This window comes from Pavona decussata, unplaced genomic scaffold (assembly GCF_977016875.1).
Source record: "Pavona decussata unplaced genomic scaffold, jaPavDecu1.1 SCAFFOLD_67, whole genome shotgun sequence".
In the NCBI taxonomy this organism is placed as follows: Eukaryota; Metazoa; Cnidaria; class Anthozoa; order Scleractinia; family Agariciidae; genus Pavona; species Pavona decussata.
In genome coordinates this window covers 2856746-2875211 of record NW_028145486.1, presented here as the reverse complement: position 1 = coordinate 2875211, position 18466 = coordinate 2856746, and the positions used below count along the sequence as shown (strand labels likewise).

Here is an 18466-nt window from a genome sequence, read left to right as displayed (position 1 = left end):
TCATTTTAACTAGTCAGTTTTTACAGTGTAGACAAACTACTTTTGGGTTTATATTATTTGGGTTTAACGTTATACCGTTATGTTTGGAGAGAGGGTCTTTGGCAGTGGCCTGGTGCCTTACTGTTTCCAAGGGTTTGATCTAAGATAGGGTTAAAATTCTTTCAACTTAATATGCTTATTTCTCTTAGTGTTTGGGACGCAAATAAAGAGTAGTTAAGAGAAGAAAATGGAACTTATTCATCAATTTGGTCGTGGATGTAGAACGTGAACAACAAATAGCCTTGACGTCACAGTGAACAAGAATCAAACATCGAAACTCAAGTTCATGGTAAATGGGCGGCACATCTCAACAAAATTATCTGCAAGAGATTACGATTAAGAAAGTCATATCACCTCATTTTTTCTTGTTATTAATACCTATACAATTTCAAACAATCTCATGTCATGAGTACTGTAAATCCTCAAATAAGCGCTTGGGGTATTTCAAATTTTGGATTTTTCCCGGCTTTAAGAGTAGTTTTTGAACTGATAACTGTAATCTTTTGGAGGACATCTTTGTCTTCTTTCAGTACTCCTAGGTACTTTAAAAGTTATGGAGTGGAAGAACAGAGAAGAGTGCTTACATGGGGTTCAACTGTATTAAATCTTGTTCTCCAAAAGGAGAAACCACAAATGCCTGGCTGTTGGTGAGTCTTCATGATAGAGGGAGCCCATTATTTAAAAGCCTTGTAGTTTCTCGTGGGCTTCTTCGCCACTTTAATTTTACTATTATTACACTTACCATCTAATTGATAGTGGCAAAATAAACTTGAACTTGAAAGCTTATTCGAGAAGGAGGAGAAGGGGGGGCGCCTATTCGAGGATGTATGGTAGTGCAACTTAAAAAAACACCTAATAAAGTTGAAGTTGAAAGTTGAAGCTAATGAGCAATCGTTTTTGTTGTTACCTCTAGGTCCTGGGAGGCCATCACGCCCGTCACGGCCTAGTGAGAGCAATAGAGAAACAGGTTTGTAACGCAACTGAATTGAATTAAGATCGATATGAGGGGCTTTGGACAGTATGACATCCAAAACGCAGGGATCGGGGGTTCTAAATTGAACTACAGTCAATCGTCCTTGTGCGACCACCTTTAGACAGCGACCACGTTTCGAAAACAGCAATTTTTTCCCAAAGTTTTCCTGGCAAACCATTGTAGTAAAATCTCTCGAAAGCCGCTTCTCTATCGCTTCAAGAGGATCAGCTGTATGGGGACTGTTTGGACCTCGGGACTGGGTATTCGGGATTTGGTCTTAATTCGGACATGGGATTTGCATGTGCCGTTGCTAGGAAAGTACCCAATCACTACACGGAACAGCTGTAGGGATTTCCTGGCCGTAATGTACTGATGATGATGATTTTGTATAGCGCCTTTTCCTGTTGATTCAATGGCGCTTTACGTTAGTTTAAGGGAAAAGCCTACACTAAAAAATAAGCGTTAAAATTACAAATATATAACAAGATTAAATTAAAAAGGGAGAGATATTAAAAAATACTGGCATTAACAAATTAAAAAGCAAATTTAAGAACGTATCTTCAAAAAATCCCCGAGGTTTAGGTCAGGTATCAGGTATTGGTGGTTTTCACCTCACACATCGTCACGCAAGTGAAAAAATAAAATCCTCAGCCATTCAGTAGATAAAGTCAAGAAATTAATATGTTGTAGAAGAGTGATACATAAACAACGTGTGAAAGCCACAGGGCTGTGCGATATCAGCTAATCGAGTTAGTCGAGAAAATGTACCACGGAAAATTACAGAGTTTAGTATGGGACGCCATGTTGGTGCCCCGTCTGATGGGCACCAACATGGCGGCCGGAAACCAGCAAAAACATCTGGAGTTTACCTTGGCTATTTCAAAGCCTTTCTTCTCTCTGCTGAACTTTCACACATTGACATTAACGCTTCTATTACATGTTAGCTAATCAGACCTAAAAAAAACACGAGGCGAATCGATGTTTTCATGTACGTGACATGTTTAGAGCAGCAATCCTTCTGTCACGCACTACGCCAAAATCTAAAATTCAAACTGCTCTATTTTAAAAACAAAGAATGCTATCCTGCTGAAAACAAGCAAGCCGATAGAAATTTAGATTTTCTTATATGTGATGAAGATAAAAACCCAAAATGGTGTTTAGTTATGAATTTCAGTTTTTTATGACGTCATCTGAAAACCAAGAATTAGGTCTTTATTTGCCAAAATATTCAAAGAAAGAGCTGCTAGCTCCTCTTATCTTTGTTCGGCTGTGACACGACCTGATGTATAAAATTTAACATTGTTCGAAAGAATCTTAGTGGTTAAGGCAGAAGATTGCAATTTCGTCCACATCTTCTAGTAGGGTTAAGATAAGTGATTGTATGACATTTACCACTAACCCGGTGTTCCTGTTGTTCCTGGCATTCCTGTAGCTCCTGGTATTCCTGTAGCTCCCGTTATTCCTGCTGTTCCTGGTCTCCCGGGCGGTCCCGGGGGACCTGCAGGACCTGCGGGACCCATGGGACCTGCAGGACCATCTCTGCCATCCCTTCCATCACGTCCTGTATACAATGAAGTTGTCATTTGATTGTTAACGCCTGTTTTCCATTTGATAACTAAATGATTGCTGCTTACCAAAACTGAGAGATCATATAGAAACACACGAGCAGAGTTATCAGTCATCAATTGAGGTGATCGAAATATATACACTCCATTGAAACAACGCTGTCGGGTAAAAGGGATAAATCAGTCATGAACGATAAGACCCAATGGCTTTCCGGGAGCCTTTAATTTTGACCTATGAGCCTATTCGGTGTTCTACTAGTTTGAAAATATAAGCACGTGTGGTTTTTAGGGCGTAACATTTACATAAAACACGACATCTACGCATGCTTATTAGATCGCCCCATAATTCCATCGCGTTGCACCGTTTACGATTCACACTTTTCAATGGACAGCGTTTTCTTAATATTAGTTATTATGACTATACTATCGAAAACTGGATCATTGGTCAGGATAACGCAATTCCAGAGTTCTGATTGGCTAAGCGGCCATGGGATATCAGTCATTACTAGTAGTATGCTCCACTACAAGAACACTTAATTACCTTTGCTTAAAAAGAATACATTGACATAAAATATATCTTTCGTTAAAGGCGATGCGTTCCTTTACGATGATATGAATAATATTGCATGGTTTCCAACAAACCTTGGCATGATTCTTTATAGCGTAAATCGTCCCTTGGTGAGGATTTGTTATCCTTGACAGCCCTAAAGATGTAAAAAAAATTCAGTGAAAAAAAAGACTCTTATTACTTTTCTTTCAGAACTGATTCCAAGGAGAATTGACAGAACATGCTTGCACATATATGGTTGTTCTTCTTACCTTGCTAATATAGCGAATAAAGAAACCGTTAAAAAATTAAAATGAACCAACGTAAGGTATTGCTTGTTTATGTCCTTGAAACTGAGTGTGTATGTAAGTAGAAGGGAAGGGAATTCGGCTTAAAAAATGTGAGCCATTGTCCAAAAAGCTATTTAAATATCTTTGGACACTAGCTTAGCAGTTTTTTTGTACTTGAACAGACTAAACCGGCTCTCACCACTTTGCTACCAACCAGCCATACACTTTTTTAGAAGAACCTTTTTATAAGAACGTTGAGCCTGAGAATAACTAAAATTTAAGAACATACTAAGAACATCCCCCAGGCTGAGAGTCAGGTAAGAACATTTTTGTTTTGACCTGTCACATGTAAAACTTCAATCTATATACACCGGGCATTACGGCCCATATTGCTTTTTGATAAGTGTCTTGGTCACGTCCGCGTTGGTTTATTAAAAAAAAACTTCAACAGGTAACTTAAGACCAACCTCCTAGTCTACACACTTGGTACACTCAACCCCCCTAGTGTGTAGACTAGGGGGTAGAGAAAAGACTTCCAATCTATTTGAACAAAACGAACGAAACAAAACCAAACAGTCACGCTAAGTTGTCTAAGCCTTGTGAGCACATCATCTCACGACGTTATGTCTCCGCTTTTAAGTTTTCTTGCGGTACTTTCCCTACATTAAAAATCATCCAGTGTTAACATTATTGATTCTGGGAAAGAGATAGTTTAGTTTGAGGACGATTCAACTGAGGCTGTTTGGCAAATGCTTTCCTCTGACGCTGTGAAAACTGGAATTTTTATCTTTGAACTTTGGTGCTCTGACGAGCGAGGGGTTAATATTTATGTCTGAAAGCAAAGTTACCTTATTTCTAGAACTTTCACTCGTTTATCCAGGTTCTGAAGGCTTACAGTCGCGGCTCTCTTTGACCGTCGAACAGGCAAACTTCCAGTGTCTAGCCTATTTTTGTCTCCGGCCTTGTTGTGAGGAGAACTTGTGGCAAAGAATTTCTCAACGGTCAGTTCAATGGCGTTCACCTTTTCATCCATCGCAGCCAATTTTTGTTTCATTTCCAAATGATTCAAAACTAAGAAAGCTATGCAAGACAAAAGGAAAATAACCACTGCTGGATAAAACAAGCGGCGGAAAAGCTCTACAAGACGGGGTTTTCGTATCGTTTGTTCCTTTTTCTCTGGATCCATTGTAAAAAGCAGGAAGTGAATGTAATCTTGAAAGAAATGTGAAAGCGTTTGCGTTTCAGCAGATCCGGAAACCGTAAATGATAGCGGTGTTCGTTGATCAGAATTAAGGTATCAGTCACCTCTAGATTTTAAGGAAGATAAAGTTCAGGATCGGGTTGCATGACGCGAAGTGCGAATTTTCTGCAGCTATTCTCTGCGTTAAAATAAACAGATAAATAAAAAAATAAATAAATAAATAAGTCTTTTTCATCACATAGAAATAAATATCACACGTTACAATCATATGTTAAAAAAAAGGAAAGAATATGCGCACAGAAGAAAAATACAAGAATGTAATGTAAAAAGTGTAGTATTCAATAATATCTAAATTTTTATGTAGCTAGTTACACTTAAAATTTAAGGGACCGGACATTTATTAGAAGGGGGGGGGGGGGGGTGAGCTGGTGCAAATAGGGTGGGGGTCATACCTTTTTGTGCACTTGAAAATGGGGGGCTGCATAAAATAGTGCACCCATTTTTGAGGGGCCATGTATTTTTGTGCATTCCAATTTCCAATTCCACAAAAAAGAAACTACAGTGAAGGAATCAACAACAAGTCAAATATTAATTATTATCAAAATGATAGCATAACAAACCAACATAACATGGTGTATAGCAGTCCTTTCACTTTGGAAAAATAAACTTCATGTACTCAGTATTACTCAGTATCACTGTCCTCTGATTCACTGTTTGAAGAGCTGATAGAGGACAAGCACTCTTTAATAAGTGTACAAGCTTGATCACTTATAAGCCCTATTTCCATCATTTGCTTTAGCCAGTAAACTTGTGACCCTTTTAAGGATATATTTAGAGCAGCCACATTGACTTCCTTAACTGGAATCTCACCATCAGACAGTACTTTGAAGATTAAGCCAAAATTTTCTTCTTCTCGTCTAGCTTTTCTAGTCTGTGCCTTTCTCTTATTTTCTTTTTTTGAACGCGTTTTTGATTTAAACTTCAGAATGTGTCCACGAAACATATCCTTAAAGTGCTACACCACTACAGCATCAAATTGTTAGTTCTTTTTCAAGAAATCGTATGTTATATATGTTGCCAAAGATTCTGTTCCTGGATACCACTACTTTAAGAAGATATATTCATTTATGGACATGAGCCACTGTATCATTGGAGAGATGTTCCTTGAATATTTAAAAGGAGCCTGTAAAGAAAATGGTGAAAGTGGCACACTCCGCGACTTCTGAAGCACACTGAAGAGAACAATGCTGTGAGAAGATTGAACATGTTGCGACGCCATTTCCTGACAACGAAAGTGATGGACATCATTACCTTCCTTTGTCTAAAACCCCAGCAAACAAAAGGCTTGTCGATGATTACATGCCAAGGGTACAGCTGAAAGCAGCATACGCATCAGGGCAGTGCTCCTTGGATAATCCCACCAGTATCTTGAAATTCTCAAGAGAATTTGTTGTGGCTGAGGGATGCATGAAAGACTATTTGGAGCATTTGACATTACTCGATCTTAAGAAAGACAAAAGAAAGAAGGAGAGACTGGCTAAAAAGTCAGCTGAGGCAAGCAAGACATACCAAGAGTATGATTGGAATGCGATGTTTAAAGATGGCGTCCTTAGTAAGCAGGCAATAGCAGTTATCGATAAATACTTGAAGCATCACGGGCTTCGCACTGCACCAAACAAGCATGCAAAGCTAATGGAGGTGCAAAGGCACATTATTCAACAACAGATACAGAGTTTTACACAAGAAGAGGCAAGTCCACTCTGCAGTAGTGAAAATGAAGAGGAATACTTATCTTCTGATGATAAAAGCGTTCAAACAGACTATATCTTTGCCAAGATTGGCTCGAGTTCAGAGGATGATGATGATGATGAAGGGGATGGTATTCAGATCACAGTACAACTACTACATCTGGGAGGAGGGCTACTCGCTATTTGCTATAAATAGTTCAGTGAGTTTTATTTAAGTTGTATTAAAACTGTTTCTGTAGTTGAGGGTGGGTCATCTTATTTCATGCGCAGACTCGAAGGGGGGCCACATTATGTTATGCAGTGGCAGGAACAGGCCCACGAGAAATTATGTATAAGAAAATTAAAATGCACCAGCCCACCCCCCCCCCCCCTCTAATAAATGACCGGTCCCTAATCTGATAAAAAAGCTATCTTTAAAACGTCTGTGTTGATATTTGTTCTTATGCTGGACTTATTTCTAAGGCAAGCAGATTGTTCTTTATACCTTGGAAGTAAGCTACGTAGTGGGTGGTCTCTATGTTTAAATTTGTCGGAAAAGACAACGGCCACTCTTTCTAAAAGTAACTGATGTGTAGCGCCTCTTAGGACATCTTAAAAAAAAAAAACATTTGCACAATGGTAAGATCAGAAACACCAGGTGCATAAACTGAAAGACTAGAATTTTTTGGAAAGCACCATCGCATTAAAAAGGTGATCTATTCAAAGGATTTTCTCCAGCAATATATTGGAACACTTGGTTGAAGGTGATCTCGTACCCAGAGCCTGCTTTCCTTTTGGTCAGCACCAAGAACGTCAGTCATGCGCAAAAGAGAAGAGCTCTGGGGTCGAGAATGGGTTGAAGGCGGTTTACTGAGGATCGGGAACTCGTAGAAAGCCACAGAAAATCCTTCTGAAGGGAGGGAACGACTGTAGAGAACTGCCACTTATCTAAGATGCGTCATGCAACCCCTAACTCCCGGCAGGGGGGTAATCCCATATGTAAGCTATATATGGGTATGTGCCGCTGAAGGGTATGGTTTTCAAGAACTTTAGTCTTGGATACATTAAAGAAATCGGAGAGTTTTGGTCTGGAATAGGATATCATTTTCCAGGAAACTGATTAATTGCTTCAAGAATTTAGTATAGACTAAGTTTCCCGAAAATTGACATTTTTAAAAATAAGTGTCTTAGTTGTTGTTGAACACGTAGAAGATTCTGTTTTGGCTGGACTGGGATAGTGACGGAGTTTTTGGTCTATAGTTTAGTATAGGGTTAAAAAATACCGCTAAAATTGATCTGCTTTATGCTAAAGGTTTCAGAGTACTAGGGGCACAGCCCCTCCCAAAAACTTTTGGAACGAGTCCCCGAGATGCAATCAGCCCCAGGTTTGCCCCCCCTCCCCTCCACCCAAACGTAAGGATTTGTAACCCAAATAAGTAAGAAATCTAACCAGCAAAGATAACGATTTCTAACCCCCAAAGGTAAAAAATCTAACCCCCGAACGTAAAGATTTGTAACCCCAAAACGTAAGAAATCTAACTCCAGAACGTAAGAATTTGTAACCCCCAAACTTAAGACAAAAGTAAAGATTAGTAACCCCCAAACGTAAGAAATCTAACCCCCAAACGTTGGAATTTATGACCCCTGGGTGTAAAAAATCTAACCCCCAAACGCGAGAAATCTAACCAACGAACGTAAGGATTTGCAACCCCCAAACGTAAGAAATCTAACCCTTAAATGTAAGAATTTGTAAACCCCAAACGTAAGGATTTGTAACCAACAAACGTAAGATATCTAGCCCCCGAAAGTAAACATTTTTAACCCCCGAACGTAAGAAATCTAACCCCCGAACGTAAAGATTTGTAACACCCAAACGTAAGATATCTAGCCCCCGAATCAAACATTTTTAACCCCCAAACGTAAAGATTTGTAGCCCCAAAACGTAAGAAATCTAACCTCCAAAAGTAAGGATTTTTAACCCCTAATAGGAAAAAATCTAACCCACGAACGTAAGAATTTGCAACCCCAAACGTAAGAAATCTAACCCCCAAACATAAGAAATCTAACCCCCGAACGTAAGGATTTTAACCCCAAAACGTAAGAAATCTAACCTCCAAAAGAAAGGATTTTTAACCCCTAATAGGAAAAAATCTAACCCACGAACGTAAGAATTTGCAACCCCAAACGTAAGAAATCTAACCCACAAACATAAGAAATCTAACCCCCGAACGTAAGGATTTGTAACCCCAAAACGTAAGAAATCTAACCTCCAAAAGTAAGGATTTGTAACCCCTAATAGGAAAACATCTAACCCACGAACGTAAGAATTTCCAACCCCAAACGTAAGAAATCTAACCCCCAAACGTAAAGATTTGTAACCCCCAAACGTAAGAAATCTAACCCCCAAACGTAAAGATTTCTAACCCTCAAACGTTAAAGATATAACCCCCGAAAGTAAGGATTTGTAACCCCCAAACGTAAGAAATCTAACCCCCAAACGTAAGAATTTGTAACCCCCATGTGTAAGAAATCTAACCTCCAAAAGTAAGGATTTGGAACCCCCAATAGGAAAAAATCTAACCCACGAACGTAAGAATTTGCAACCCCAAACGTAAGAAATCTAACCCCCAAACGTAAAGATTTGTAACCCCCAAACATAAGAAATCTAACCCCCGAACGTAAGGATTTGTAACCCCCAAACGTAAGAAATCTAACCCATAAACGTAGGAATTTGTAACCCTAAACGTAAAAATTTCAAACCCCCAAACATGAGGATTATTAACCAACAAACGTAAAAAATCTAGCCCCCGAACGTAAAAATTTTTAACCCCCAAACGTAAGAGATATAACACCCAAACGTAAGGATTTCTAACCCCAAAACGTAAGAGATATAACCCCTGAACGTAAGGATTTGTAACCCAAAAACGGAAGAAATCTAACCCCCAAACGAAAGAATTTGTAACCCATAAACGTAAAAAATCTAACTACCAAACGTAAGAATTTGTAACCCCCAAACGTATGAAATCTAACACCCGAAAATAAGGATTTGTAACACCCAAACCTAAGAAATCTAACCCCCAAACGTAAGAAATCTAACCTCCAAAAGCAAAGATTTGTAACCCCCAAACGTACGAATTTGTAACCCCTAGGTGTAAGAAATCTAAAACCCAAATATAAAAATTTGTAACCCCCAAAAATAACAAATTTAACCCCCAAACGTAAGGATTTATAACCCTTCAACATAACGATTATTAACCACCAAACGTAAGGATTTGTAACCCCCAAACGTGAGAAATCTAACCCCAAACGTAAGAATTTGTAGCCCCTAGGTGTAAGAAATCTAACCCCAAAACGTAAGGATTTGTAACCCCCAAACGTAAGAAATGTAACTCTCAACGTAAGGATTTGTATCCCCCAAACGTAAGAAATCTAACCCCCGAACGTAAGGATTATTAACCTCCAAACGTAAAAAATCTAACCCCCAAACGTAAGGATTTGTAACCCCCAAACGTAAGAAATCTAACCCCAAAACGTAAGAATTTGTAGCCCCTAGGTGTAAGAAATCTAACCCCAAAACGTAAGGATTTGTAACCCCCAAACGTAAGAAATGTAACTCTCAACGTAAGGATTTGTATCCCCCAAACGTAAGAAATCTAACCCCCGAACGTAAGGATTTGTAACCCCAAAACGTAAGAAATCTAACCTCTAAACGTAAGGATTTGTAACCCCCAAAAGCAAGAATTTGTAACCAACAAACGTAAGAAATCTAGTCCCCGAACGTAATGATCTTTTAACCCCCAAACGTAAGAAATCTAACCGCCAAACGCAACGATTTGTAACCCCTAAACATAAAAAATCAAACCCTAAAATGTAAAGATTTTTAACCCCCAAAAGTAAAAAATCTAACCCCCAAACGTAAGAAATCTAAACCTCAAACGTAAGGATTTATAACCCCCAAACGTAAGAAATTTAACCCCCAAACGTACCAAATCTAACCCCTAAACGTAAGGATTTATAATCCTCAAACGTAACAAAATCTAACCCTCAAACGTAAGGATTTTTGACCCCCAAACGTAAGAAATCTAACCCTCAAACGTAAGGATTTATAACCCCCAAAAGTAAGAAATCTTACCCCCATACGTGAGGATTATAACTCCCAAACGCAAGAAATCTAACCCCCAAACGTAAGGATTTATAACCCCCAAACGTACGAAATCTAACCCTCAAACGCAAGGATTTATAACCTCCAAACGTAAGAAATCTAACCCTAAAACTTAAGGATTTATAACCCCCAAATGTAAGAAATCTAACCCCCAAACGTGAGGATTTGTAACCTCCAAAAGTAAGAATTTGTAACCAACAAACGTAAGAAATCTAGCCCCCGAACGTAATGATTTTTCAACCCCCAAATGTAAAAAAATCTAACCCCCAAACGTAAAAGATATAACCCCCGAACGTTAGGATTTATAGCCCCCAAACTTAAGAAATCTAACCCCCAAACGTGACGATTTGTAAGCTTAAAACGTAAGGATTTGTAACCCATAAACGTAAAAAATCTAACAGCCAAACGTAAGGATTTGTAACCCCCAAACATAAGGATTTGTAACCCACAAACGTAAGAAATCTAACCCCCAAACGTAAGGATTTGTAACCCGGCCCTAAGCGTAAGGAATCAAACTCTGAAATGTAAGGATTTATAACAACCAAACTTAAGAAATGTAACCCCAAAACGTAAGGATTTGTAACCCCAGAACGTAAGAAATCAAACCCTGAAATATAAGGATTTATAACCCCAAACGTAAGAAATCAAACACTCAAACGTCAGGATTTATAACTTCCAAACGTAAGTAATCTAACCCTCAAACGTAAGGATTTATAACCACCAAACGTAAAAAAATCTAACCCCCAAACGTAAGGATTTATAACCCCAAAACGTAACAAAATCTAACCCTCAAACGTAAGGATTTATAACCCCCAAACGAAAGAAATCTAACCCCCAAACGTGAAGATTTATAACTCCCAAACGTAACAAAAATCTAACCCCCATACGTAATCATTTATAACTCCCAAACGTAAGAAATCTAGCCCTCAAACGTAAGGATTTATAACCCCCAAACGTAAGAAATCTAACCTCCAAAAGTAAGGATTTGTAACCCCCAAACGTAAGAAATCTAACCCCCAAACGTAAGAATTTGTAACCCCCAGGTGTAAGAAATCTAACCCCAAAACGTAAGGATTTGTAACCCCCAAACGTAAGAAATGTAACTCTCAACGTAAGGATTTGTATCCCCCAAACGTAAGAAATCTAACCCCCGAACGTAAGGATTATTAACCTCCAAACGTAAAAAAATCTAACCCCCAAACGTAAGAAATCTAACCCCAAAACGTAAGAATTTGTAGCCCCTAGGTGTAAGAAATCTAACCCCAAAACGTAAGGATTTGTAACCCCCAAACGTAAGAAATGTAACTCTCAACGTAAGGATTTGTATCCCCCAAACGTAAGAAATCTAATCCCCGAACGTAAGGATTATTAACCTCCAAACGTAAAAAATCTAACCCCCAAACGTAAGAAATCTAACCCCAAAACGTAAGAATTTGTAGCCCCTAGATGAAAGAAATCTAAACCCAAAACGTAAGGATTTGTAACCCCCAAACGTAAGAAATGTAACTCTCAACGTAAGGATTTGTATCCCCCAAACGTAAGAAATCTAACCCCCGAACGTAAGGATTTGTAACCCCCAAACGTAAGAAATCTAATCTCTAAACGTAAGTATTTGTAACCCCCAAAAGCAAGAATTTGTAACCAACAAACGTAAGAAATCTAGTCCCCGAACGTAATGATCTTTTAACCCCCAAACGTAAGAAATCGAACCCTGAAATGTAAGGATTTATAACACCCAAACGTAAGAAATCTAACCGCCAAACGCAACGATTTGTAACCCCTAAACATAAAAAATCAAACCCTAAAATGTAAAGATTTTTAACCCCCAAAAGTAAAAAATCTAACCCCCAAACGTAAGAAATCTAAACCTCAAACGTAAGGATTTATAACCCCCAAACGTAAGAAATTTAACCCCCAAACGTACCAAATCTAACCCCTAAACGTAAGGATTTATAATCCTCAAACGTAACAAAATCTAACCCTCAAACGTAAGGATTTTTGACCCCCAAACGTAAGAAATCTAACCCTCAAACGTAAGGATTTGTAACCCCCAAACGTAAAAGATATAACCCCCGAACGTTAGGATTTATAGCCCCCAAACTTAAGAAATCTAACCCCCAAACGTGAGGATTTGTAAGCTTAAAACGTAAGGATTTGTAACCCATAAACGTAAAAAATCTAACAGCCAAACGTAAGGATTTGTAACCCCCAAACGTATGAAATCTAACCCCCAAACGTAAGGATTTGTAACCCACAAACGTAAGAAATCTAACCCCCAAACGTAAGGATTTGTAACCCGGCCCTAAGCGTAAGGAATCAAACTCTGAAATGTAAGGATTTATAACAACCAAACTTAAGAAATGTAACCCCCAAACGTAAGGATTTGTAACCCCAGAACGTAAGAAATCAAACCCTGAAATATAAGGATTTATAACCCCCAAACGTAAGAAATCAAACACTCAAACGTCAGGATTTATAACTTCCAAACGTAAGAAATCTAACCCTCAAACGTAAGGATTTATAACCACGAAACGTGAAAAATCTAACCCCCAAACGTAAGGATTTATAACCCCGAAACGTAACAAAATCTAACCCTCAAACGTAAGGATTTATAACCCCCAAACAAAAGAAATCTAACCCCCAAACGTGAAGATTTATAACTCCCAAACGTAACAAAAATCTAACCCCCATACGTAAGCATTTATAACTCCCAAACGTAAGAAATCTAACCCTCAAACGTAAGGATTTATAACCCCCAAACGTAAGAAATCTAACCTCCAAAAGTAAGGATTTGTAACCCCCAAACGTAAGAAATCTAACCCCCAAACGTAAGAATTTGTAGCCCCCAGGTGTAAGAAATCTAACCCCAAAACGTAAGGATTTGTAACCCCCAAACGTAAGAAATCTAACTCCCAACGTAAGGATTTGTATCCCCCAAACGTAAGAAATCTAACCCCCGAACCTGAGGATTTTTAACCCCCAAAACGTAAAAAATCTCAACTGCAAACGTAAGGATTTGTAACCCCCCAAACGTAAGGAATATAACGACAAACGTAAGGAGTTGTAACCCGCAAACGTAATAATTTAAAACCTTCAAACGTAAGAAATCTAACCCTCGAAAGTAAGGATTTGTAACCCACTAATGTAGGAGATCTAACACCCAAACGTAAAAAATCTAACCCCCAAACGTGAGGATTTGTAAGCTCAAAACGTAAGAATTTGTAACCCATAAACCTAAAAAATCTAACAGCCAAACGTAAGGATTTGTAACCCCCAAACGTAAGAAATGTAACCCCCGAACATAAGGATTTGTAACCCCCAAACGTAAGAAATCGAACCCTGAAATGTAAGGATTTGTAACCCCCAAACGTAAAAAATCTAACCCTCGAAGGTAAGGATTTATAACCCCCAAACATAAGAAATCTAATTCCCAAACGTAAGAAATCTAACCTCCAAAAGTAAGGATTTGTAACTCCGAAACGTACGAATTTTTAACCCCTAAGTGTAAGAAATTTAACCCCCAAATGTAACAATTTGTAACCCCCAAAATTGAGAAATCTAACCCCAAACTTAAGGATTTATAACCCTTAAACATAAGGAATATTCATATCAAGCTTTGCCTATCGTTATGGTTTAAATTTTTTAAGAAAATAAGCCTTTTGTTGTCTGTCCGTAGGGATTTTTCTGTCTTGTTTCGCGAAGTTATAATCGGGTCAAATCGGATTCATTCGACAACTTGTCGCTGATGACAATTTTTTCCCAACGGTAGCCTACTTGGGAAAACGAAAACAAACTTACCGGGGGTAACGTAAGAATTTGTAACCCCCAAACGTAAGAAATCTAACCCCCAAACGTAAGGATTTATAACCCCCAAACGTAAAAAATTTAACCCCCAAACGTAAGAATTTGTAGCCCCCAGGTGTAAGAAAACTAACCCAAAAACGTAAGGATTTGTAACCCCCAAACGTAAAAAATCTAACCACCAAACGTAAGAATTTATAACCCCTAAACGTAGGAAATCTAACCCCCAAACGTCAGGATTTATAACCCCCAAACGTAACAAAATCTAACCCTTAAACGCAAGGATTTTTAACCCTCAAACGTAAGAAATCTAATCCTCAAACGTAAGGATTTAAAACCCCCAAACGTAAGAAATCTAACCCCCAAACGTGAGGATTTATAACTCCCAAACGTAAGAAATCTAACCTCCAAATGTAACAATTTGTAACCCCCAAAATTAAGAAATCTAACCCGAAACGTAAGGATTTATAACCCTTAAACATAAGGATTATTAACCCCCAGACGCAAGAAATCTAACCCCCAAACGTAAGGATTTGTAACCCATAAACGTAAGAATTCAAACCCCCAAACGTAAGAAATCTAATCCCCAAACGTAAGGATTTGTAACCCCTAAACGTAACAAATCGAACCCTGAAATGTAAGGATTTATAACACCCAAACGTAAGAAATCTAACCCTCAACGTAAGGATTTATAACCCCTAAACGTAAAAAAATCTAACCTTCAAAGGTAAGGATTAATAAGCCCCAAACGTAGGAAATCTAACCCCCAAACGTAAGGATTTAAAACCGCTTAAACGTAACAAAATCTAACCCTCAAACGTAAGGATTTATAACGCCCAAACGTAAGAAATCTAACCACCAAACGTAAGGATTTATAACCCCCAAACGTAAGAAATCTAACCTTCAAACGTAAGGATTTATAATCCCCAAAGGTAAGAAATCTAACCTTCAAACGTAAGGATTTATAACCCCCAAACGTATGAAATCTAACCCCCAAACGTAAGGTATCTAACCTCCAAAAGTAAGGATTGGTAACCCCCAAACGTACGACTTTTTAACCCCTAGGTGTAAGAAATCTAACCCCAAAATGTAACAATTTGTAACCCCCAAAATTAAGAAATCTAACCCCAAACGTAAGGATTTATAACCCTTAAACATAAGGATTATTAACCCCCAAACGTAACAAATCTAACCCCCAATCGTAAGAACTTGTATCCCCCAGGTGTAAGAAAACTAACCCCAAAACGTAAGAATTTGTAACCCCCAAACGTAAAAAATCTAACCCCCGAACGTGAGGATTTGTAACTTCTAAACGTGCAAAATCTAACCCTGGAACGTAGAGATTTGTAACCCCAAAACGTAAAAATTCTAACTCTCAAACGTAATGATTTGTAACCCACAAACGTAAGAATTTGTAACACCCAAAAGTAAGGATTTGTAACCCCCAAACGTTAGAACTCTGACCCTTAAACGTAAGGATTTATAACCCCAAAACGTCACGATTTGTAACCCCTAAACGTAAGAAATCTAACCTCAAACGTAAGGATAAGTAACCACTAAAAGTTAAAAAATCTAACCCCTTCAGTTAACGTAAGGATTTTTAACTCCCAAACGTAAGAAATCTAACCTCCGAACGTAAAGATTTGTAGCCCCCAAACGTAAGAAATCTAACCCCCACAGGTAAGGAATTATAACCCCATAAACGTAAGAAATCTAACCCCCAAACGTAAGGATTTCTAACCCCCAAACGTAAGAAATCTAACGCTCAAACGTAAGAATTTGTTACCCCTATACGTAAAAAATCTGACGCTTAATAGTAAAGATTTGTAACCCCCAAACGTAAAAAATTTAACCCCCAAACGTAAGAAATCTAACCCCCAAACGTAAGGATTTGTAACCCCAAAACGTAACAATTTGTAACCCCTAAACGTAAAAAAATCTAACGCTTAAAAGTAAAGATTTGTAACCCCCAAATGTAAGGATTTGTAACCCCTAAACGTAAGAACTCTAACCCTTAAACGTAAGGATTTATAACCCCCGAACGTAACGATTTGAAACCCTTAAAACGTAAGAAACCTCACCTCAAACGTAAGGATTGGTGACCACTAAAAGTTAAAAAATCTAACCCCTGAACGTAAGGATTTGTAACTCCCAAACGTAAGACATCTAACCTCCGAACGTAAGGATCAGTGTAGCCCCCAAACGTAAGAAATCTAACCCCCGAACGTAAGGAATTATAACCCCTAAACGTAAGAAATTTAACCCCCAAACGTAAGAATTTGTAACCCCCAAACGTAAGAAATCTAACGCTCAAACGTAAGAATTTGTAACCCCTAAACGTAAAAAACCTTACGCTTAAAAGTAAAGATTTGTAACCCCCAAACGTAAAAAAATTTAACCCCCAAACGTGAGGATTTGTAACCCCCAAACGTAAGAAATCTATCCTCCTATCCTCCAAACGTAAGGATTGTAACCCCAAAACGTAACAACTTGTAACCCCCAAACGTAAGAAATCTAACTCCCGAACCTAAGGATTTTTAACCCCCAAAACGTAACAAATCTCACCATCGAACGTAAGGATTTGTAACCCCCCCAAACGTAAGGAATCTAACGACTAACGTAAGGATTTGTAACCCGTAAACGTAATAATTTAAAACCTCCAAACGTAAGAAATCTAACCCTCGAACGTGAGGATTTGTAACCCCCTAATGTAGGAGATGTAACCCCCAAAACTAAGGATTTGTAACCCCCAAACGTTAAAGTTTGTAACTCTTATGTGTAAACAATCTAACCCCTAAACGTAAGGATTTGTAACCCCAAAACGTAAGAAATCTAACCGAATAAACGTAAGGATTTATAACCAAGCAAATATAAGGATTTGTAACCCCTAAACGTAAGAAAATTTAACCCCCAAACGTAATTATTTGTAACCCCCAAACGAAAAGATTTGTAACCCTCAAAAATAAGGATTATTAACCCCCAAACGTAAGGATTTGTAACCCCAAAAGGTCAGAAATCGGCCCAAAACGTAAGAAAAATAACCCCCAAACGTAAAAACTTTAACCCCCAAACTTAAGAATTTCTAACCCCCAAACGTAAGAGTTTGTAACCCCCAAACGTAAGATATCTAACCCCCAAACGTAAGGAATGGTAACCTCCAAACGTAAGAATTTGTAACCCCCAAACGTAAGAATTCTAACCCCCGAACGTAAGGATTTATAACCCCTAAACGTATGGATTTGTAAACCCAGAACGTAAGAAATTTAAAAACCGAACGTAAGGATTTGTAACCCCCAAACGTAAGAAATCTAGCCCCTGAACGTAAGGATTTGTAACTCCCAAACGTAAGAAAACCAACCACCAAAAAGTAAGGATTCTTAACCCACAAACGTAACAATTTGTAACCCCCAAGTGTAAGAAATCTAACCTCTAAACGTGAGAAATATAACCCCCAAGCGGAAGGATTTGTAACCCCCAAACGTAAGAACTCTAACCCTGTAATGTAAAGATTTATAACCCCTATACCTAAGGATTTGGAACCCACAAACGTAAGAAATCCAACCCCCGAACGCCGAAGGATTTGTAACCCCTAAACGTAAAAAACTAACCACAAAACGTTAGAAATCTAACCCCGGAATGTAAATATTTGTAACCGTCAAACGTAAGAATGTGTAACCCCCAAACGTAAAAAATCTAACCCCCAAACACAAGGATTTGTAACCCCCAAACCTAAAAAAATCTAACCACTGAACGTAAGGATTTGTAACCCCAAAAGGTAAGAAATGTAACTCCCAAACGTAAAGATTTGTAACCCCTAAACGTAAGAAATCTAACCCCAAACGTAAGGAATTGTAAAACCCAAACAAAAGAAATCTAACTACCAAGCGTAAGGATTTGTAGTCCCCAAACGTAAGAAATCTAACAGCTAAACGTAAGGATTTGTAATCCTTAAACATAAAAAAATTTAACCCCCAAGCGAAAGGATTTGTAACCGCCAACCGAAAGAAATCTAACCCCTGAACGTAAAGATTTGTAATTCCTAAAGTAAGAAATCTAACCCCCAAACGTAAGAAATCTAACCCCTGAACGTAAGGATTTGTAACCCCCAAACGTAGGGATTTGTAAGCCTTAAACGTAAGAAATCTAACCCCTAAACGTAAA

At 38.3% G+C, this 18466-nt stretch overlaps 1 protein-coding gene across 1 annotated transcript in view; it reads right to left on the bottom strand.

The window, feature by feature from the left end:
• Window positions 1-4754, bottom strand: part of LOC146478081 (uncharacterized) — a 29671-nt gene extending 24917 nt beyond the window's left edge. Inside the window, exons 1-4 of the mRNA XM_085112784.1 lie at window positions 4263-4754; window positions 3220-3281; window positions 2412-2573; window positions 947-982 (exon numbers count right to left, since the gene is read on the bottom strand). Of these exons, the coding sequence (XP_084968910.1) occupies window positions 947-982; window positions 2412-2573; window positions 3220-3281; window positions 4263-4600 (598 nt within the window). The 5' untranslated portion in view covers window positions 4601-4754. The remainder of the gene's footprint in view (window positions 1-946; window positions 983-2411; window positions 2574-3219; window positions 3282-4262) is intronic.
• Window positions 4755-18466: the final 13712 nt, after the last annotated feature.